The sequence below is a fragment of the Esox lucius genome, chromosome 13 (genome assembly GCF_011004845.1).
Source record: "Esox lucius isolate fEsoLuc1 chromosome 13, fEsoLuc1.pri, whole genome shotgun sequence".
Classification (NCBI taxonomy): Eukaryota; Metazoa; Chordata; class Actinopteri; order Esociformes; family Esocidae; genus Esox; species Esox lucius.
In genome coordinates this window covers 31,578,493-31,602,788 of record NC_047581.1, presented here as the reverse complement: position 1 = coordinate 31,602,788, position 24,296 = coordinate 31,578,493, and the positions used below count along the sequence as shown (strand labels likewise).

The 24,296-nt window shown below is 44.4% G+C and overlaps 1 protein-coding gene across 4 annotated transcripts in view; it reads right to left on the bottom strand.

Moving 5' to 3' along the window:
• Positions 1–9,155: 9,155 nt before the first annotated feature.
• Positions 9,156–24,296, bottom strand: part of LOC105014583 (pikachurin) — a 33,244-nt gene continuing 18,103 nt past the window's right edge. For 3 of the 4 annotated variants that reach the window (XM_020052229.2, XM_010877018.3, XM_034296667.1), the window contains 16 exons: positions 22,963–23,374; positions 22,178–22,278; positions 18,860–18,960; positions 18,552–18,696; positions 18,094–18,283; positions 16,770–16,895; positions 15,987–16,230; positions 15,744–15,855; positions 14,036–14,152; positions 13,520–13,700; positions 13,255–13,278; positions 12,822–12,900; positions 12,221–12,364; positions 11,697–11,780; positions 11,074–11,177; positions 9,156–10,607 (listed from right to left, as the gene is read on the bottom strand). In XM_020052229.2, coding sequence (XP_019907788.1) covers positions 10,456–10,607; positions 11,074–11,177; positions 11,697–11,780; positions 12,221–12,364; positions 12,822–12,900; positions 13,255–13,278; positions 13,520–13,700; positions 14,036–14,152; positions 15,744–15,855; positions 15,987–16,230; positions 16,770–16,895; positions 18,094–18,283; positions 18,552–18,696; positions 18,860–18,960; positions 22,178–22,278; positions 22,963–23,374 — 2,316 coding nt within the window. In that variant the 3' untranslated portion in view covers positions 9,156–10,455. The remainder of the gene's footprint in view (positions 10,608–11,073; positions 11,178–11,696; positions 11,781–12,220; positions 12,365–12,821; positions 12,901–13,254; positions 13,279–13,519; positions 13,701–14,035; positions 14,153–15,743; positions 15,856–15,986; positions 16,231–16,769; positions 16,896–18,093; positions 18,284–18,551; positions 18,697–18,859; positions 18,961–22,177; positions 22,279–22,962; positions 23,375–24,296) is intronic. The other variant, XM_034296666.1, reaches the window with a different exon arrangement.

The following is a 24,296-nucleotide window of genomic DNA, read 5'->3' as shown; positions in this document are numbered from 1 at the left end:
TGTCTGTCTCTCTCACTCAAGCACAATTGCACACCTACCGAACACACACACACGTGCGAAGACACACACGTGCACTCACACACTCCCGCACACACACACACACACTTTCTCTCTCTCTTTCTCTCCCAGAGACGGCATGCAAAGCAGATCTAGCCCCACCACTGTGTGGTCTTATGTAAGAGCCTTAATGTCACCCACCAGCTAGGGAGCAGAAGGCCGCAGCAGCCGGGAAACAGGCCGACAACCGCCAACGACCTACTTGTACGCAGTTATGTACTTCAGCTGATCCAGCAGTCACAATCTCTCAGTGTTCCACCGGGTCAAGTCGGTCGTCTTGCGGTTGAGAGAGAGCGGAATGCACAGATACGGGAGGAAGCCAAGGCTCCTGACGTGTGACTGTCCGTGCATTGGGCATCCCTGAGCATATGTGTGTGTGTGTGTGGGTGTGTGTGTGTGTAGCAGACCTCACAGCGCTGTGATCCGTGGCAACGCTCCACACCTGTGGGTATCCCTGGAACTCTGGTCTTGGAAAGTGGAGAGCAGCCGATGTAGGTGTAGGCCGGTCTCCATCACTGAGTAACAAGCTCAAAATGTAAAACAGAATAGCTGTGGAAGTGAGAAAGAATGCATGACGGAACACGTTTCCGGACAGAATAGAGTGCTTCTCTCGTCTCTCTAATCCACTACAAATAGCCGAGAAAAGTGCTATTGTAGACGACAGACAAATAACATTTAAAGTGGAGCTAAGCAGGTCAAGAAAGAATCACTCCAAATGGCAACCCTAAGCATAACCCGGTCCAGATTAATTCTCCATAGGGGGAGGGCATTGATGGGGTATTTAGTAGTGATGGCCAAACGAGGCTTCATTAGTGTTATTTCAGCAGCAGGATATTATGCTGGCAGCACTCATTTTCTTTATTACAATAAAAGCCATGGTTGAAATGTACAAGGCCATATAGTTGACAATCTAATCTGTAAAAAAGAACAGACAAGAACAACATTGGAACGGACATTAAACATAAGATGACAGACGAGATTGACAGACTAGATTGTTAATTACACTGCCTTATATATCTCTATGATGGCTTTTGTTTTGAAAAAGAAAGTCTGAGTTAGAACTGCTAGCATAATATCCTGCTGCTAGAAGAACGGTAATGAAGCCTCGAATGGCCGTCACTAGGTATTAGTAAATGTACATTCAGTGGACAGTCATTCCAGTCAACTGCATTCCATCGGCTGACGTTTTGTCCTCCTCTCACATTCTACATTTACTGTCAGTCTTCAAGTGTACCGCAGTGTCCCCGACACTAGCCTGCAGACTGCAAAACATACACCCCACACACACATACACCAAGGCTTGTAATGACACGCATACATTATTAGACATGAATCCACACATACCATAGTGCTAAGATGAGCCGTTTGCTTGTTTTGTCTACTGATCCAAACACAATCTACTGTGTGGAAAGAACATTTGCCATTGATGTAATGCTGCGGGGGGCATTGTATGAAGTCCAATGAGTCAATTACCATTGACGTAGTTCAGTCCCATGACCATTATGCCGCCGGCACCCTGTACATGCCAGCTAAATGGATTAGATCTACCCAGTGGACTACTACTGAGAGATCTACAATGATCAACTGGATTAGATCTACCCAGTGGACTACTACTGAGAGATCTACAATGATCAAATGGAATAGATCTACCCAGTGGACAACTACTGAGAGATCTACAATGATCAACTGGATTAGATCTACCCAGTGGACTACTACTGAGAGATCTACAATGATCAAATGAAATAGATCTACCCAGTGGACAACTACTGAGAGATCTACAATGATCAACTGGATTAGATCTACCCAGTTGACTACCACTGAGAGATCTACAATGATCAAATGGAATAGATCTACCCAGTGGACTACTACTGAGAGATCTACGATACCCAGCCAACCGTATCCCGTGAAACCCCAATCACACTTTCCGCACATTTTCCATGCTTCCCATGTCCATCGTATCACCCTCAGAGGATCAGTCTGGGATTAAGGCTTGAAAGTGACGTAAAACTAGTGTTTGATGAGAATGTGGTTTCGTTGGTCTCGATGACCTTCTGTCTTTCTGAACAAACAGCCTACGTTTGTGAGTGGCATAGGCTGCTGTTAACACAAGCACTCGTTTAATAGCGGCATCGTGAGCTCATGGCTTATTCCTTCCCTCATGAAGCATTACTTTAAACGGGCTAAATCGCAGAGAGAGAAAATTTAGGGAAATGCAAGTGACACATGTCATTCTCCCGTTTAAGCCTCTTAAGGCATGCCTGGTGTTCCCTTTACATAGTGAAAGTAGGCCTTCACTCCCAAATGGCACCTTTTATAGTACCCTCTTTTTGACCAAGGCGCCCTATGGGTCTGTTGAGAAGCAGGGCAGTATTTACAGAACAGGATGTCAGGGGACGCAGCCTAGGGCTGGTACATATGTGCCATGTGAGAAACACTGCCTACAGGACATATGCTCAGATGAACTGAATTTCATTGGTGCGTCCAAAACCGGGATCACACTGATGTGTGTACTTTGGGAATTAAATTGTGTCATAATTAAATTAGTGTTTCATGAGAGGATTAACTAATATTAATAGAAACCAATAAAATGCAATACAGAAATGTACCATAAAAGCAGACTTGTTGAGTGACATGATTTACACCAGTTTGTGTTACTCAAAGTAATATGGTGCATGTATTCCATTGAGGTGTGTAAATTCATGAGAAATTCAGATGTTGGGTTCAGTTTAATGTTTTGTGAAAACACCTAGGATTAAATTGTCTTAGTCTTATTTTGAATTAGTCCTGGTTTCATCATGTATGCAAAGTATATTTTTACATTTAATCCGAACAAATAGTTTTAAATATTTAGGGCTGTTTTCACAGATAGAAATAAGGCCTAACCCTTGACAAAAAAATCTAGCTCAATGGAATACGGTGGATATAAAAAGTCTACACACCCCTGTTAAAATTCCAGGTTCTTGTGATGTAAAAGAATGAGACAAAGATAAATCATGTCAGAACGTTTTCCACCTGTAATGTGACCTATAACGTGAACAATTCAATTGAAAAACAAACTGAAATCTTTGAGGAAAAAAATAAAATAAATCACAATAATGTGGTTGCATAAGTGTGCACACCCTTAAACTAAGATTGAAGAGACTTCAATTTTATTACAGCACTCAGTCATTTTGGGTAGGAATCTATTAGCATGGCACATCTTGACATGGCAATATTTGCCCACTCTTCATTGCAAAAGCGCTCCAAATCTGTCAGATTACAAGGACATCTCCTGTGCACAACCCTCTTCAGATCACCCCATAGATGTTCAATTGGATTCAGGTCTGGGCTCTGGCTGGGCCATTCCAAAACGTTAATCTTCTTCTGATGAAGCCATGCTTTTGTGGGCTTGGATGTATACTTTGGGTCATTGTCGTGCTGAAAGGTGAACTTCCTCTTCATCTTCAACTTTCTAACGGACGCCTGAAGGTTGTGTGCCAAAATTGCCTGGTATTTGGAACTGTTCATAATTCCCTCCACACCGACTAAGGCCCCGGTTCCAGCTGAAGAAAAACAGCCCCAAAGCATGATGCTGCCACCATCATGCTCCAGTGTGGGTATGGTGTTCTTTGGGTGATGTGCAGTGTTGTTTTTGTGCCAAACATTCCTTTTGAAATTATGGCCAAAAAGTTCAACCTTGGTTTCATCTGACATAACACATTTTCCCACATGCTTTCCCACAACTTCAGCTGGGCTTGGATGTTTTTCTTTGTAAGAAACAGCTTCCGTCTTGCCACCCTACCTCATAGCCCATTCATATGAAGACTAAGGGAAATTGTTTGTCATGTGTAGCACATAGCCAGTACTTGCCTGAAATTCCTGCAGTTCTTATAATGTTGCTGTAGGTCTCTTGGAAGCCTCCCTGACCAGTTTTCTTCTTGTCTTTTCTTCAATTTTGGAGGGATGTCCAGTTCTTGGTAATGTCATATTTTTTCCACTTGATGATGACTGTCTTCACTGTGTTCCATGATATATCTAATGCTTTGGAAATGATTTTGTACCCTTCTCCTGACTGATATCTTTCAACAATGAGATCCCTCTGATGCTTTGGAAACTCTTTCCGTGGATCATGGCTTTTTCTCTGAGATGCAATTAAGAAAAGGTCAGGAAAATCCTATTAAAACAGCTTAACTTTATTTGTGATGAATCAGAGTCACTTTAAACGATGGCAGGTGTGTAATGAATTATATTCAACATGAGTTTGAAGATGAGATGAGTTTGAATGTGATTGGTTAATTCTGAACACATTCACATCCCCAGTTATGAGAGGGTCTGTACACTTATGCAACCAGGTTATTGTAAGGTTTTTATTCGTCATTTTCTCCCCTTGAAGATTTCAGTTTGTTTTTCAATTGAATTGTTCACATTATAGGTCACATTAAAAGTGGAAACATTTCTGACATGATTTATCACAATAACCTGGCATTTTTACAGGGGTGTGTAGACTTTTAATATCCACTGTATCTGGATTGACTGAGTGCAATATTTTCCAGGAGTAGGCTTCATCTGTTTGAAACCAGTCCATAGTATTAACATTTTGATGATTTGAAAGACTCCTTCATTATTTCATGAATTAATGCAAATTATTGACTGAGCAGTTTCTTTGCTTTGAGTTTCAAATGTTTGGAAGTAATTTTTAAGGACATTCTAATCAATGCAGGGATTATTAATCAAAGGGGCATAATGTTGTACCCAATCCTTCTTTTCTTCTACTGTACATTAAATAAAAAAAATTGTTCTGCTTGATGCTCTCTAACTACGCAGGTGGAGAGCATGAAGCAGAATCTGGGTAAAGTTGTTGGAGATTTGTTTTGAAACTATAAAGATTTCTCTTAGCCTCATGGCAAAATGTGTACAGCAGCAGAACATTTACTAAAAAACTGCAAAAGGTTTATCTCCTTTATAACTAAGGGAAAACTATGACTCCCTAAGTAATGCATTGCTGCCAGCAGTAGAGGCCCACATCCCACTGCTGGTATACCAGTGAAGCACAGTTGGTCCTGGTAAGTCCTTGGATTAAGTGACAGTTTTGGGGGTCACTCTTCCATCTGGTCTAAAAATAAAATTCTCCAGTCCCGGGGCTGAGAACAGGGATGTTTCCCTTGGTATGGTGCTGTCTTTAGCTTAGGACATTCATTTGGGGGTCCTGATGGAGGTCACTGATGGTCCCATGTCATTTGTTGCAAGAGTGGGGTTTTTCATCACCGGGCCATGGTGATGAAAAACCTTTCCAATTTGGCCCTCATCCCAACACAGTATTCATCCCTTGTCCTCCCACTGTAACTTCCCCTGGTCATCCCTGTAAATGAAAATGTGTTTTAGTCAATTTAGCTGGTAAATGTAGGGTTGATAAATCATTTACTCAGACCTCCAAATTGTATACTCTGTAAAATAAAACACCTCTCTACATTCGAGAAGTCTAGGCCTTGTGCCCAACATCAAGCAAAAATCTTATCTATGACACATTTCAACCTGTCTGCCTGCCCTCCATCTACCTGCCCTCCATCTGCCTGTCCTCCATCTACCTGCTCTCCATCTGCCACCCCTCCATCTGCCAGCCCTCCATCTGCCACCCTCCATCTGCCTGCCCTCCATCTGCCTGCCCTCCATCTGCCTGCCCTCCATCTGCCTGCCCTCCATGTACCTGCCCTCCATCTGCCTGCCCTCTATCTACCTGCCCTTCATCGTTTTTTTTATTTAACATTTAACATTTTAACATGAATACATGTAATTCCTATATGAATTGTGTGAAATTATATCTCTCCTCCCCATGGCATATCAGAACAATAGCCTCAGATTAGCTATAAAACAGTTGATGTTTATCTCTGACCCATGGCAAAAGGGCAGCATTACAGGAAACAAGCTTTAAAACTGCACCATTTTGTCCTGTCTGGAGGTCGGCTCCCTGAGGAACAAGTGCAACAGGCCAGCCTCGCGCCGACAGCAGAATTTACCGCAGCCTAATCTGCTGTCTTCTTGTGAAAGTATTTAGTCGTTTTTAGGTCGAATAGTTCTGATTACGAGTTTATCCTTGCCATTGTTAATCTCTCACACAAACTCTCCTGTATGTCTGGAGAAAGCAGGAGCTCAAAAACCTGCCTTAAGTCCTCCTGAAAAAACAGTGACCCGCTAAGCTGGCCTGTGTCTGTGTGCACGGGGGCGAGGGTTTTTGCCTGTGTATTGTGCAGTGATGCTAGACTGGACACTGGACTCCGTGCTGCCTGTTTTTGACGTTTTAATATCAACCTGCATTAAATCAGAACAAATAAGGCAACGACAAACCTATCAGTGCTGCACATGTCTCACATATCTGGTATCATACATAATGGGCAAGAAAATGGGTTGCGTACCTGAACAGTCTTACTGTAAGGTGAAGACATACTTTACCACAGAAATACTTCAGGACCGAATTACAGAAACACTTGTAAGACAATGTTACAAATGGCCTGGGCCGCCCCGGTGGTCAAATCCATTGCCTCTGGTGGACATGAACTGCTGGAGCATGGGTTTAATTCAAACCCAGCTAAGACTCTTACCTGTCCAATAAATGACTGAAAGAATATAGCGAATGCTACAGAAATAATTGTGGGACAATGAAAAGTAGATTCCCCAATAGCATGTCCTCTCATGCAATGCTAAATTAACAGATACAGCATATACATATTCAATCTCCAGCTATTTAAAAGTGGACTGGTGTCTGAACGTGTGCAGTACCTTAGTGAGGCACACCGATAATATATTGTGTATTATTAAACATCATTTGATAATGTAATAATCTCAACATGGACATCCCTAAGTGGACACAGGCAGCGAAACCTGACTAGAATTGCTCATCCACTCTTTTTTATTTAACTAGTATGTTATTATAGAGTCACATAATGGAATTTACTCTCTATTTGGGAGGTAGCAGGGTTGAAATCACAGTGTTTCACTGGAGATCATTCAACCGTCATAAGGGATTCCACACAGGTTATCATCAGTGTACATTGTCAAACAGGCTTCATGTGAAAAGTGTGCCATTACCAGGAAAGGCCAATACACTTTATTTCTTCATTCTAATCGGAAAGCCTTGTGAACATCAGAAGATTTTTCTGGCCGTCTGATCTACAGATGTAGGGTCCTAATTCGAGCCAGTTTGATACAGCACGTAAATGATCATGCAGCAATAGGAACTGTGGGTCTTCAACAGCATCGTCCCTCTCATGGATTCAAATGAACATCATTGGATTGGTCTAAGGAGCAAAGTGGTGAAGGGAGTTTTCTTTAAGTCACACCATGAAAGTACGCAGGTACATAGGGAAGTGGGAGGACATCGGGGCCACAGCCTTAGTACAAATTGGGTCTGAATGTGAATCCCCGCATGAACTGCTAACTGTCCAAGATGGTGGATCTTCATTAAGATGGCCGTTTTAATCTGTTTACAGTTCAATTATTTTTCTCCCCTCGCGTCCATGAGCACTGCCTCTCCATAATTACCAAGCATGCTAACGTGTGAAAGGGATCAGTGGACTAGAGGCTACCAACTGTCACCTCCACTGGGGCCGCCCTCCAAAGAAATGGGCCAATAATGGGTGTCTTGCTCTGAATGGGCGGAGCCACTGAGCAGACCAGTGAAGGCCCACCCCTTTCAGAAATGTACAAACAAACTATGTGCCTGCTTCTCTTCTTTGTAACCAGCCTGTCTGGCCCAGGGCATTCAGAAACCCCACTGATCTGTACCACTGATATTATTGGAGAAAAACAACACAGCAGGGAAGAAACCAAGTCAAAGTAGAAGGTGGTGGATGTTAGATAGATGCACCGTGAAACAATAGATTGATGTACAGGGGTGCTACCAGGAATAAGACGCTGATTTCTAAGGAAGAACTGTTATGGAATGTGTGTGCATGTGACGTGTGCACAGCTCCAAAACTGTGTAGTTGGCCCAAAGCATGTTCTTCCCATGAACTATGGAAATTACTGTCAATTAGTCAAATTATTAATTGAATTAAATCTTCAACCACTTTGAAGAGGTCTTCTGGGTGGTACTTTTAAGTTCTATAGGTTAAGCCAGGAGCAAACCTTCCACTGGTGATATCACCAACCTGTCCAAATCCTTTCTTTTTATAAAGGAACTACCGATGCCCAAAGAAGTAGAAGAAGCGGAAAACAACTACTTCAAAATGGAGAAGGTTCTCCATGATGACAACCACTTCAAAATGGAGATGGTTCTCCATGATGACAACCACTTCAAAATGGAGATGGTTCTCCATGATGACAACAACTTGAAAATGGAGATGATTGACAACCACTTCAAAATGGAGATGTTTCTCCATGATTCTACTCAGAATGACATGGTAGAGGCCTGTGAAAAGATGGGAAAGGAGATTCTCTACAACATATTCAAGACTGATCGTAGAAATAAAAAGACGGTAACTAAGGAAGACTCACTCACTGAGAGGAAAGGTTGCACTCCAAACCCAAACCCAATGTAAATTAATAAAACCACTGTACATAGCAAACGGTAGTGTGAGGATAGTGTTGTTCCTTGCCTGGGTTTGAAAAGTGAATTAAAAAACTAAAAAAGCTGAATGACGAGGCGCAACTTTGAGTCAACAGATCGGGGGGTCGGGTGTGAGTGTGCTTGTCAAACCAATTATTTGCTTTGGCTTACTTTTTCGCAGAATTCATTTAGGTAACTGTCCAGTGGGTAGGTCAGTAATCATGTTTAAAACAATTCAGACCGGTGGTTCTCTAACATCTCCTCAGGCACCCCCGGCCATTCCATGTATTTGAGCTATTCTAGAGCTGGCATGCCCGACAACTTGTCAACTAAACAGTTTGTCAGCTAGCCCTTTAATAGGTGAATCAGGTGAGCTAGTTTAAGGTTACAACAATATTTTTAATCTACTTCGGGTCCCAGAAAGGTTTGGGAATTTACAATGTTTTTTGTGCTCTCCCAGTATATGTCACAATGACCCATAAAATGTATCACAAAAAGGGTGACCATAAAGCTATGATGTTTTTCTCTGTAACATGTTAGCAGACCACCATTTGGAATCAAATGACACAAAATAAAGTTTAGCTATTTTTTTTTATTCCAAATATCTCTCATTAGCAATGTTCTATGGACATATTTGGTGTTTTCTGTTTTAAACAAAACATGAATATTTTTGCAACAATAACAAAAATGTGTCCCCAAATAAAGACATACAGTATCCATAAAGAACATTCTCAGAATGTCCTTGGTGGTGAAACTGCTCCGGTGGTGAATTCATGAAACAGTGACTAAATGAACCATTAGTATTTGGGTTCAGAACCAGCTCCACAACACAACTAGAAGGTTGGCATTGGCAGCATACCATTTAAAATGAAGAGGTCAGCGATTGATTCCTATACCTTATTTTAGATTTTTGTACAATCAGAAGTGTCCTTAACCCTTTTTTCAGCAATAGTGCAATATAATAGTTTCTTATTTCTGTGTAATTAGAGGGTTTGATGGGTATTCATGGACTAAGATGTTGTAATTTATGTAAAAAAGATCTATAATCATCATGAAAATCTAGCTGTGCCTTTAAACAAGAGCAACACTGGAATTCAGAAATTCAACAGAGGCCCGGACATGTTTCTTAGTCTGTCCGATTTATTTTTCAGAAACTGATTTGAAGGCCAAACTAAGCAGAATAGATCCACAAATCATTTCTACATACTTTTGATTAAGTTCAAGTTGTTGATAAGTGACATAGCGTGTATTTTTAAACCTACTGAGGGCATGTTTGCATATGCTTGACCCTGATCTAGACTCTCACAACAGGGATCTTCATCACGTTCCAAAACTAGCAACCTGCAAAACACACGGTGTAATCTATGGACTGGTTGAATCTGACAACACAACACTACATATTGTAACGTGCCAAGAACAGACTTTCAAAAACACATCTAAAAAAAACAAGCTTATTTTCCTACGAACGTCTGAAGTCATGTTTGGTTGCTTTATCAAAACCATGATTCACTAAATATTTTGGGTTCTCGAAATCATTCAATAAAGATGTAGAAAAGAAATGAATGGATATCCTCAAAACCATCCCATCAAATTGTCCTTCACAGGTTGAGGTTGCGACACTCGTTTTCAAGGAGTGCCATCGCGGTCTCCGCTCCAGTCGGCTGTGTGATCCGGACCCTTGGTGACCAGACCTGGCCTCCGAATAGAAAAGCCCAGTGACCACAAAGTACCTCAAAGTAGAAGTGCTGAGCTTGGATCAGGTCCACCTAGACCATTCTTCCTCATCTGAAAGGTTCAACTGATCCCAGATCGGCACCGCTAATCTGAACGGCTGTGTTGGTGACGCAGGGCCCCGGGACACACGGACAGCGGGACTTTCAGTTGGTGCAGGTGTTGATGTTCTTGCCGTCGGCGGCGTCTTCCACCAGGGACAGGTGATAGTCAGTGGACAGGGTGAAGTGGGAGATGCAGCCCACCAGTCCTCCGCTGTACCGTCGGTTAGTGTGCAGGGAGACCTCCTTCATCCCACCTAGGCGGAGCACAAACATCGACCGTTACGGTTTTGAACTAATCACCAGCGTCACCGTCATGACCGTGATCAGCCTAATCGTCATCTCCGTCGCCAAACCTCATCATTTACAATCAGTGTGTTTGACATGGCCTTCATCATCGTAGTCGACAGCTTCGCCCACAACCGGGAGGGAGAACTGTTTTCCAAAACTGGGCCCAGGAGGCCTAGGAGAGGGTCTACTGTACTGTGACGGGTCAAACCCCTGTCGCAGAGTGAGTCTCACCCATGCTGATATGGTCTAGACGGCTTATATTGTATAATACACAACTGTTTCTTTTAATACAATAATAATACAGCACCTTGGACCAAATCTCCACCAGTGTTCATTCTGAATGTATTGAGTGTAACTGTCGGCTGCAAACAGAACATTCAGAATCGGAGTGGCGCAGCATGCAACCCAGGAATAACACTTGGGTTGACGTACCAACATAGAGGACCCCGTTGATGTTCAGCTGCCTCATCTTGCCGGGAGACCTGCCAGTCTGGGCACCGTAGTCGTCCACAGTCAGCTTCCCTGATTGGCCGTCCCTGGAGAACAACGACCAAACACAGGAATTACCAAAAGCAACAACTTGAGGACAGAGACAAAGGCTTGTAGATGTTTTCACCCGTGGAATTTCTTATTTGAGAAGTCCTATCACTCATTCGATATTTAATGAATTGGGATTTATCTCTGAACTCGTGCAATGTTGTCACTCGCTACTAAATGGTTTCAATCTCCCCCACCAGGAATTGTGAAAGGATTGAGAGATGTAATACATGAACCGGGCCAGTTAGAATCCAGCACACACCTTTCCGGCAATAAATCACATTTCCCATCATTCCTACAGTTCTCACATTGTCTTCAGTGTGTCCAATAAAGATAAGAGGTCTGAGCCACTGTCTCCAGGACTCAGCTGTAGGATGTGATAGCAACGTACAGTTTTAGCACACTCTCCCCCATATTCCCCACTTTCTCTCTGTTAAAACTAAAGTAACAAAAGTATGTATTGACAACAGGAAGGTGCCCCACCCATAAAAAAAAGGAACACAGGTAATGAGAAGCACCTGACAGCCTTTACTCGATGCCACCGTCCATCGCTGAAGCTTCCATTGACGATCACGTTGGCAACGCCACTGCCCAGATTATAACTACGGACAGAGAGGATCATGGGTATCAGAGACCGTTCTGCTCCTACAACCTGTCCTCCCGCAGCCAGCAATAAAACACTAAATTCACACAAGGCCACATATAAAACCTGTCCTACCACAGCCAGGAAAGAACCACCGAAACAAAAAGGACCGTTGCTTTAGAGACACATCGTGAACTGGAGAACAGAATCTCTAAATATTTACTGAGATTTAGATTCCCCATTAAGTAATTATGTTTGCTTTTAAATCCTGGTGTAAGATGAACATTTGTTTGATAAAACTTTAAAAACTACCCGGCCAAGGTAGATCTGCCTGTCATCATCAACTCCTAGTGACCTCCGAGTGACCTGACGGGTCGTCAACACAGCAAAACACATCTCCAGGAACCAGACCTGAGTGTAGTAAGGAAGTTAAAGTGAAGGTTTGAACGTGACTGACACCTGAAGATGAGCGCTCCATCCTGCAGTCCTAGAGACAGGAAGTCACTGTTGGGCCTCACTTGACTGTCGCCTCGCCACAGTAGCAGACCGTCCTCTGCCGTGCTCTTAAAACGCATGAACATATTTGTCCTGACACCTGAAACCCTGGGGTGGGAAAGAAAATGCACGACATGTCAGCACAGTGGGCAAGTACAGAGCGTCACGCAGCCTCTCCTTTCCACAGGATGCTAAAGCTTTCCGGTGCTTTCTAGTGCTTTCTAGTACATTGTGTTATACGCCCACATAAAATACAGTACAAATACAGGAAAACTCAACTCCTCTGGACTCAGGGCTGTGGTGAGCGTTTTATTGACAATCATTCACAACATGATTTGATAGTGTTCACATGCAATGACACACACAGACAATATTTTTTGAGTAAGCTGACTGGGAACACATTCTCATTTACATCTACAGCAGCTAGGCTAAACTGCCTTGCTCAGGGGCCGAATGACTGATTGGGGATTCAATTTAACTTAATCTTCTGTTAATGGTCAGCTATATACAAATTCCTAGGCTACTGCCTATAACTATGCATAAACACACACACACAGATACAAACCTTTTAAGGATATCACGATTGTCATATGTGAGATAGCTGCGGCCAATGAACTGTGGAATCTCGATTGCCTCTGTGACAGCTGAAAATAGAAGAATGGTACACTTACACCAGGTGGCCACTAGATGTCCTCCTGAACGAGGTGCTAACAGGGCGGACCCAGGACAGACACAGTACAGAATAAATAACAGAGATGTGGTCATTACTGCACATCGTAGTTAAACCTGGAGCAACTGAAAATAACTCGTTTCTGATTGGAAACATCTATGTCATTTTGGCCCGTTGGCTTGTTATTGGTTGCTCGTGAAAGCAAAAATAAAATCACAATAATGTGAAGTGAAAGTCTGGTATGGTAGACAGATCAGAGGTAGCCTAGCATTTGTGAATATGTCATCAAATTATAGTCAACAGCAATACAGTGGTGATAGGAACTTACTGTTCAAACAATAATTCCCACATTCTGCACAGCGAAAGCAGAAAACAGAGAAGACACCAGCTTAGAAGAGATTACGATCATCAAATTCCTACGTACATTACAAAAATGACATTTTAGGCTTACAGAGCAATTCAATTTCTTTAAATGCAGTCTTTTTTTTTTACCCCCCCCCCCCCCCCCACCCAAAATCTACCCGGGGAAATCTACTGATGAAGCGTGAGCAGTTGTTCATCCAGTCAGGGTGTCGCTCTCGCCCTCCACTCACCCTTCTGGCAGTGCCGCCCGTCGTACCCCAGGGAGCAGTCACAGTCGTACCCGTCCCGGTTGGGCCGGCAGGTGCCACCGTTGGCACAGGGACTCTCCACACACGGATGGGCAGCGTTCCCCACGTTCACCCCCAGAGCAAAGCCCTCGGTTAGCGGGACGCCGCGGTCGTTCAGGACCAGCTGACACAGTGGTGGGGGAATGGCGGGAGGTTGGGGGGGGTTACATTTTTGAACAATCACAATCAGTAATTCTACTGTTTGCTTCAGCTGCAGTACTGTCTATGTGCCAGGGTATTCCAATGATGACAATACTGCAATACTACAAATCGTTGCTGAAATCCATAGCGGTGAAACTGCCGCGCCTGTTTGAGGTATTACAACGACAAAGACGCTGCGGCAAATGCCAGAGAAGTCTACCTACTGCAATTTTTTTAACTTTTCATACAGTGCCGAATGTTCTCTACGGTGGACCGTGGTCGGTGCTGTGTCAGCTTGGACAATATTCGAGGACAAACCTTCTGGATGGTTCCGGTGAAGGGTCGGAGCACTGCCGCTGCACTCTTGGTGTTGTCATACTCAGGAACACCACCGATGTACAGAGGGGAGCTGCACTTGATCTGCGTGAAGGCTCCCTGGAGCAGGAGAAATGACAGAAGTCACAGTGACAGAGTCACAGTGACACACAGAGGAGTCACAGATTATCACAGTAGAGCCACCATGGAATCACAGTAAAAACACAGTCAGAGAAGAGGAAAATCCCCAATAACTAGCCTGGTTCCATACAGTGGGGAGAACAATTATTTTGATACTTACAAAGCATGTAGAGGTTTGTAATTTTTATCATAGGTACACTTCAACTGTGAGAGACGGAATCTAAAACAATCATCCAGAAAATCACATTGTATGATTTTTTAAAAATAATTAATTTTCAAGATGACGGTCAATCTCCATCAGTCTGGGGCTCCATGCAAAATCTCACCTCGTGGGGCATCAATGATCATGAGGAAGGTCAGATCAGCCCAGAACTACACAGCAGGACCTGGTCAATGACCTGAAGAGAGCTGGGACCACAGTCTCAAAGAAAACCATTAGTAACACACTACGCCATCATTGATTAAAATCCTGCAGCACACGCAAGGTTCCCCTGCTCAAGCCAGCGCATGTCCAGGCCCGTCTGAAGTTTGCCAGTGACCATCTGAATGATCCAGAGGAGGAATGGGAGAAGGTCATGTGGTCTGATGAGACAAAAATAGAGCTTTTTGGTCTAAACTCCACTCGCCGTATTTGGAGGAAGAAGAAGGATGAGTAAAACCCCAAGAACACCATCCCAACCGTGAAGCATGGAGGTGGAAACATCATTCTTTGGGGATGCTTTTCTGCAAAGGGGACAGGACGACTGCACCATATTGAGGGGAGGATGGATGGGGCCATGTATCGCGAGATCTTGAGTAAGAGCATAAAAGATGAGTCGTGGCTGGGTCTTCCAGCATGACAACGACCCGAAACACACAGCCAGGGCAACTAAGGAGTGGCTCCGTAAGAAGCATCTCAAGGTCCTGGAGTGGCCTAGCCAGTCTCCAGACCTGAACCCAATAGAAAATCTTTGGAGGGAGCTGAAAGTCCGTATTGCCCAGCAACAGCCCCAAAACCTGAAGGATCTGGAGAAGGTCTGTATGAAGGAGTGGGCCAAAATCCCTGCTGCAATGTGCGCAAACCTGGTCAAGAACTACAGGAAATGTATGATCTCTGTAATTGCAAACAAAGGTTTCTGTACCAAATATTTCAGCTTTTCAAATTAATTACTTAAAAATCATACAATGTGATTTTCTGGACTTTTGTTTTAGATTCCGTCACTCACAGTTGAATACAGACCTCCGCATGCTTTGTAAGCGGGAAAACCTGCAAAATCGGCAGTGTATCAAATACTTGTTCTCCACACTGTATTTCTGTATTATTTTGCCAGACAGTAAGGGACAAAACAGCACAAACTGATCTGGGACCAGGCTAACCAACGCTGGCCTCAATACTGGGCCAGGAGTGTTTCCTGTCTTAGGTTCTAGGGTTTTCCTGGGTCAGTTCACCTGGTCAGGTGGTATGGAGAATTATGAAATGCATACATAGGCGAGGATGCACTTGAGTTAAAGCGGTCTGGAAGTCCCTAATGAGGATTTCTGGAATCATGCAAAGTTATGGGAGACATCCCACATTAGTCTCAGTGAGTACCTCCGCTATGCCCTCCACGGGTCTCTGGCTGTCCACCTGCAGGATGCCACTCTTGGCGGTGCGAGACACACGCAGCTCGTGCCACGCCCCCATGCTCACCCGCTCCTCGCTCCTGCACAGACCAACGACAGACACGAGCCTCATAACCTTTCAGCACGCAGAGACGAAGACTCACCAAAACGAACGCCCACGTCACAGTCGTAACAAAGTCGTGTTCCGTCCATGTTTGCTGGAGGGCCTCACCTGATGACAGCCTCTCCCGAGCCACAGTCGAAGCGGAACTCTACGTATCCGTCCACCAGGTTGATGGCCAGGAAGTCCCGGCTGCCGGCGTCGTCACTATAGATCAGGGTGCCGTCAGGCCTGGCTGGCTGGAAGGTCATCTCAAACTCCATGAAGGACAGGTAACTGAGTAGGGACTGTGGCCAGGGTGTGCTGGCGTACGAAAACACCGTCTCGTTGAAGAGCGGCAGAGACAACAGGAAGCCTGTTGGCAGTTTGGGATAGAGTGACGGTTGACAAAGTTTCAGGGGTGTTTATTAAATATTTTTCAATGACAAGGGTCTGAAGCACAATCACTGAACAGGTCAATGTCACGAGTCAGAACTCCACAAGAACTCTGAAGTCAATGGAAGACTGTCGGTGTTCAATTACATTTAATTTAAGTAAGCAGACACCCTTTTCCTGACCGAGACACTGCTAAGATTCATTCGATAAATGTATTAATTGTTAAACATCGTATCATTACACGAAAATCTGAAAAACATTGTCGTGAATAGGTAGGTGGCCCCCAAAATGGCACCTTATTTCCTAAATATGTCCCAAATGGCACCCTATTCTCTAAATTATGTCCCAAATGGTACCCCTATTCCCTAAATTCTATCCTAAATGGCACCATATTCCCTAAATATATCCCAGATTGCACCATATTCCCTAAATTGTGTCCCAGATGGCACCCTATTCCTTACACTGTAAACTCTGACAGAGACAACGGGCAGAGTAGAAGACAGGGGAGTTGTGACTTACTCTCTTCACAGAGCTCTCCTCTGAAGCCCAGTGGACAGAGACAGATGTAGCCATCAGCGCGGTTGGCATAGCAGATCCCTCCATTGGCACAAGTCACTTGCTCACACACACTGTCACTGCACTCACCTGGAAAACACACACACATATATACATACATACATACATACATACAAGTTCACGCACACACACACACACACACACACAAACACATACATACACAAGCACTGTTTAAAGAGATATTTCATAAAACTAAATAAACTTTACATAGCCAAAATGTTTCTTTTCTGTAGCATGTCCCCACACATCATCTTTAAGGGGGTGGGATGTGTCTTTCACGTGGTCTTCCTTTGAAAGTATCAGCTCGCTTAGTTCACAGTGAGAAGTCACATGTAAGCACCAACTGAGAGCCAGCAGTCCTGTCATCTCTCATCAACGTCTGTCAATCCATTCAACTCCACACCAGATATAAATACACTAATCAATATGGTGGCTACAGAATCAAAGACAGCTCAAATCTGACCTGGGAAAGAAATTGTGATGGACCATGGACTGTCAAGCAGGGTTTATTTTACTGCTGCATTCCCAGCCCACACATTTAGCCAACATTAATTAATTTAATGAGTTAAGTGTTTAACTACATTTTATTAAAGAAAGCCAGAGTAGAACACAAAACAATATGCATTCCTGAGTTTTACTGACAAATATGACTGAAAAAGTAATCAAAAAGTAATCAAAGTGTTTGAACCCCAGGGGGCATGACTTAAGGATGCTACACTCTCCTCCCACCAACTTCTCAACATCCAATTCGTGATCACGGCCTCGCCTGATCGTGGCAACTCAAAGCAGATACGTTAGAGTTGAGATAGGTGCTCTACCAGGACGTAGACCAGGGGGAGGCAAACTGTTTGGCTCGGGGGCTATTGGGATTTTGAAATTAAATGGAGGGCCATTTGTTTTGTAATTCGTTAACCACAAATGTTTCGCAGGCCCAAAAAGGGGAATCATTAAAACATTTATACAGTAGGTCCATTATAATTTCTAAATAATTTAAGTCCAGATTCAGATGCTTAAGAATGGGATGGTGAGTTATTTTTTACTTCCCCTCCTAATTACTTTATTACCTACCGTGGGCTGGATGGAATTGTCCTGCGGGCTGTTTGCCCACCCCTGAAGTAGACACACCTTAGAAATTCAAGACAACCCTGTCCCATCAACAAGCCCCTACAATCATAGACGGTGTAGAGCCAAATGCACACTACCGAGCAGCACACGGCATCTTAGACCCCTGCACAAGGGACAGTCAGGATTGGACCCACTCTCTCACCGATGTCTGCCCCGCTCAGGGCACTGCCGAGGGGCCAGGGACGGAGGTCTGTGGCCTTGTTGTTGACGGTCAGGCTCTGGATGCAGCCCTGGAACCCTCGGTTGCTGCCTGTCGCCCGGACCAGCCAATAGGCACTTGGGGCCCCGCCCACATACAGCGGACTGCGGAAGGTGATCTTGGTATACTGTCCCTACGAGACGAAAGACAGGGGACAGCCATTAAAGTAAAGCCTCGGCTAATCCTCCTGGGAAGAAAACCAAACGAATAAAAGCAAAATAGCAAATGGAATTGGGTCAAAGCGCTCTAGTGGGAGGGATTATCCCCTGTCAATCATGAATGGACACCTCGCAAATCGACAACTGGCTGGCATTTGGGAAAGAGCCAGCGAAATATCAGCAATGTCCAAATGCGCTGTGTGTGTGTGTGTGGGTGTGTTTTGGCGTGTGAGTGGGGCTGACCTGCGAGCGCCCTGAGATAGGCGTGTCATTGTCCATCCTTAGCCAGCCACTCATGCCGTCCCTGAACACCGTGACTCTGTGCCACCGTCCCGGCACCACGCCACTCTCGCTCACTATCTGAGCCGCCCCTGTGCCACAGTTGAACCTGCGCGAACACAACGCAGGGAGCCCATCACAGCGTGCCTGCCGTGGCTAGTAGGAAACAGGTCTAGGATCAGCTTCCCCCCAGTCCTAACTTTAGCCACTGGTTGGGGGGGGTGCTAAACTGACCCCAGATCAGGAACCCGGGGACAACAGGGATCACAAACCTGTAATGAAGCTTGCCTCGGACCAGAGCCAGAGAGGTGAAGTCTCCCCGGGCATGCTCATTCTCCCCACAGTACAGCAACAAGCCATCTTCAGAGTCAGCCTGAGACAGACAACACACACACCAAAACAAACATGAATAAAGACATATCTACACACACCTATACCCACATATATATAAACACTTACACACACCTACACACACAAACATACATAAACACCTACACACACCTACACTCACAAATATATAAACACCTACACACCCCTACACACACAAACATACATAAATACCTACACACACCTACACTCACAAATATATAAACCCCTACACACACCTACACACACAAATATATAAACACCTACACACACCTACACACACAAACATACATAAACACCTACACACACAGATATATAAACACCTACACACACCTACACACACAAATATATAAACACCTACACACACAAACATACATAAACACCTACACACACAGATATATAAACACCTACACACACCTACACACACAAACATACACTCACCTAAAGGATTATTAGGAACACCATACTAATACTGTGTTTGACCCCCTTTCGCCTTAATTCTACGTGGCATTGATTCAACAAGGTGCTGAAAGCATTCTTTAGAAATGTTGGCCCATATTGATAGGATTGCATCTTGCAGTTGATGGAGATTTGTGGGATGCACATCCAGGGCACGAAGCTCCCGTTCCACCACATCCCAAAGATGCTCTATTGGGTTGAGATCTGGTGACTGTGGGGGCCATTTCAGTACAGTGAACTCATTGTCATGTTCAAGAAACCAATTTTAAATGATTCGAGCTTTGTGACATGGTGCATTATCCTGCTGGAAGTAGCCATCAGAGGATGGGTACATAGTGGTCATAAAGGGATGGACATGGTCAGAAACAATGCTCAGGTAGGCCGTGGCATTTAAACCATGCCCAATTGGCACTAAGGGGCCTAAAGTGTGCCAAGAAAACATCCCCCACACCATTACACCACCACCACCAGCCTGCACAGTGGTAACAAGGCATGATGGATCCATGTTCTCATTCTGTTTACGCCAAATTCTGACTCTGAATGTCTGAAACCCATCTGAATGTCTCAACAGAAATCGAGACTCATCAGACCAGGCAACATTCTTCCAGTCTTCAACTGTCCAATTTTGGTGAGCTCGTGCAAATTGTAGCCTAATTTTCCTTTTTGTGCGTGTTGTGGCTCCACAAATGCTTTGCTGCATACCTCGGTTGTAACAAGGGGTTATTTCAGTCAAAGTTGCTCTTCTATCAGCTTGAATCAGTCGGCCCATTCTCCTCTGACCTCTAGCATCAACAAGGCATTTTCGCCCACAGGACTGCCGCATACTGGATGTTTTTCCCTTTTCACACCATTCTTTGTAAACCCTAGAAATGGTTGTGCGTGAAAATCCCAGTAACTGAGCAGATTGTGAAATACTCAGACCGGCCCGTCTGGCACCAACAACCATGCCACACTCAAAATTGCTTAAATCACATTTCTTTCCCATTCTGACATTCAGTTTGGAGTTCAGGAGATTGTCTTGACCAGGACCACACCCCTAAATGCATTGAAGCAACTGCCATGTGATTGGTTGATTAGATAATTGCATTAATGAGAAATTGAACAGGTGTTCCTAATAATCCTTTAGGTGAGTGTATATGGATTTGAAATGAACACAAATATAATATGAAACGTTTAGGAATTGCAACCATATTCATACACAGTCCCCATATTTCAGGCACAAATGTAATTGGACAAATCAACACAATCCTAAATTAAATTTTCATTTTTAATACTTCTTTGCACCCAATCACCAAATGTTGGGTTTCCTCCTTGCTTTAGCAGGCCTTTACTTCAGTTGTCTTCAGTTGTTGTTTGTTCATGGGTCTTTCTGTCTTAGATTTTATCTTCAGTAAGTGAAATGTATGCTTGATCAGGTTCAGATCAGGTGACTGACTCGGCCATTGTGGAATATTCCACTTCTTTAAAAAACTCCTGGGTTGCTTTTGCAATATGTTTTGGGTCATTTTCCATCTATAAAGTGAAGCGTCGTCCAATTAACTTCCCTGAAATTGGCTGAATCTGAATAGACAATATATCCCAATACACTTCAGAATTCATCTGGCTGCTTCTGTCTTCTGTCACATCATCAATAAACACTAGTGACCCAGTGCCATTGGAAGCCATGCATGGCAATGCCATCATACTGCCTCCCCTGTATTTTACAGATTATGTGGTATGCTCCTGATCATGAGCCGTTTCAAGCCTTCTACATAATTTTTTTCATCCCATCATTCTGGTACAGGTTGATTTAGTTTAATCTGTCCAAAGAATGCTGTTCCAGAACTGGGCTGGCTTTTTAGATTTTTTTGGCAAAATCTGGCCTTTCTATTGTTGAGGCTTATGAATGGTTTGCACCTTGTGGTGAACCCTCTGTATTTGCTCTCGTGAAGTATTCTGTTCATGGTAGACTTGGATAATGATATGCCTACATCCTGGAGAGTATTCTTTTTTTGGCTGGATGTTGTGAAGTGGTTTTTCTTTACCATGGGAAGGATCCTACGATTATTCATCACTGTTGTCTTCCATGAACATCCAGGCCTTTTTGTGTTGCAGCGCTCACCAGTGCGTTCTTTTTTTTTCTCAGAATGTACCAAACTGTTGATTTGGCCACTCCTAATGTTCCTGCTATCTCTCTGATGGATGTTTTTTGCAGCCTAAGGATGGCCTGTTTCACTTGCATTCAGAGCTCCTTTGACCAGCTTCCAAACACGAATGCCACACCTGGAATCAACTCCAGACCTTTAATCTGCTTAATTGATGAGCCCATACCTGTCCATGATACAGATTTTGAGTCAATTGTCCAATTACTTTCGGTCCTTTGAAAAAGTGGTGGCTACATATTATTGAGCTACAATTCCTAAACCCTTCCTCCAATTTGGATGTGAATACCCTCAAATTCAAGCATGTATTCATTATTTAACAGTATCTTGAATATATTTTGGTAAACAGCCAAAAAAACTAAACTTATGCCAGTGTCCAATTATTTCTGGACCTAATTGTATAAACACAAACAAGCAACAAGCCATCCTCAGAGTCAGCCTGATACAGAAACACAGATAATATCGACAACAACACACACACCTACACCCACACCTACACACACACACACACACACAGCAAGTGTATTGGACAGCACACACTCACACTCACACACAGCTAGCGTATAGGACAGCACACACCTAGTACACACACACACACAGCTAGTGTATAGGACAGTACCGTACCTTGAATTCAATGGAAATCTGAAAGTTCTGGTAAGAGTTCTTTAGAGGTTCAAAGGTCATGTGGGAGTGGCCATAGAATCTTGGAAACTGCACAGCCACTCCTGGTAAACACAGAGGAGATAACACTAAGCCGGCGCAGAAATATATGTAAAAGTAATGTAAAAGTCAGACGACACAAAAACACTCAAATTAAATACTGACGCTAAAAACAATAGGCTTGTTCGGCATAACAAGTTGGTTATGGGGCCCCCTTGTGCAACTAAAAGTCTTCTTCAATACACTGAGGTACTTGGATTTGGACTTTCGAACAGAGGGATGAGTGTCTCGTACTGGACCTCCAGAACCACCTCAAGCCTCATCTGGTCCCCCATCAATGGACCAATCTGGACCCACATTATTTAGCCTCAGACGACAGCCAGCAGCGAGATTCAGGTTGCTGGCCAGACAGGCTCAAAGCTCTAACTGCTAAGCTACCTGCCACATTTCCTTTGTAAGGTTTTTACATGGAACACTCTGATAGAGGCCCTTTGAGACAGGCCAGAGTGGAGAAAATAATAACCTCCCCGTTCCATTAGAGAGACGGTTTCAAAGAAACAGGAGACAGAGGTACATTTCCAAAAGGATATCTAAAGACTTAAATATAGCACCTATGTCTGCTGCCCCCCCACCCCACCCACAAAGAGACACACACACACACACACAGACAGACAAACACACACAGACACACACAGTTCCCTCAAAACATTGAGTGAAGTTAGATGATGACCTGACCCGGGCAGACCCACCGTCGGTGCACAAGTCGCCACCGCGACCCAGGTTGCAGTGGCAGCGTGAGCCTCCACTCTCGTAGTCGCTGAGGCAGAAGCTGTCAGAGGGGCACACCGTGTCATCACAGGCCAGGTCGTAGAGCCGCGGGACAGGGCCCCTCCACTGGGTCATGGGGGGTGTAGGAGTGGTGGGGGGCAGCGTGGAGCCGTCGGTGGCGGCACTCCCAGGGATTAACTCGGGGGTGACGGGGGTTAACGGGGAGCCCATCTCTATGTCGGCGGAGGTGGAGGGGACGAGGGTGGCTTCGGGCGCGGCCGTGCCCATTCTGTAGATGACGTTCCGGCCAGGCTGAGAGGATGGCATTCCAGACCAGGAACGGAGCTGGGATCTTTGGTTGTCGCCGTTGGGAATGGCGGGAAACGGATTCAGCTGTGGAAGGACAGAGTGGTGCTACTGGCAAGATCAGTTTAGTTGCGTTCAAAAATAAATGGCAACATATACTGTCAATAAATTACATGCACTAAAAGTTTTTTTGGGCCCAGTAAACCAGACCATTCTGCTGTATGTCATTTTTTAATTAGTCCAGAGAATAGCTTACCGACTGATATATTCTGGAGCCTTATTGACCAGGGTTGAATAGCACTAATGCCATTGGTATCATGCACCAAGTCCCCACCAAGATATATCAAGTCCCCACCAAGACATACCAAGTCCCCACCAAGACATACCAAGTCCCCAACAAGACACACCAAGTCTCCACCAAGACAGACCAAGTCTCCACCAAGACACACCAAGTCCCCACCATGACACATTAAGTCTCCACCAAGACATACCAAGTCTCCACCAAGACATACCAAGTCCCCAACAAGACACACCAAGTCCCCACCAAGACAGACCAAGTCTCCACCATGACACATTAAGTCCCCACTAAGACATACCAAGTCTCCACCAAGACATACCAAGTCCCCACTAAGGCACACCAAGTCTCCACCAAGACATACCAAGTCCCCAACAAGACACACCAAGTCCCCACTAAGACACACCAAGTCCCCACTAAGGCACACCAAGTCCCCACTAAGGCAAACCAAGTCCCCACTAAGACACACCAAGTCCCCACCAAGACACATCAATTCCCCACCAAGATACAACAAAGTCCCCACCAAGACATACCAAGTCCCCACCAAAACACATCAATTCCCCACCAAGATACACCAAGTCCCCACTAAGACACACCAAGTTCCCATCAAGACACATCAAATCCCCATCAAGACAAATCAAATCCCCATCAAGACACATCAAATCCCCATCAAGACACACCATGACACATTAAGTCCCCACCAAGTCCCCACCA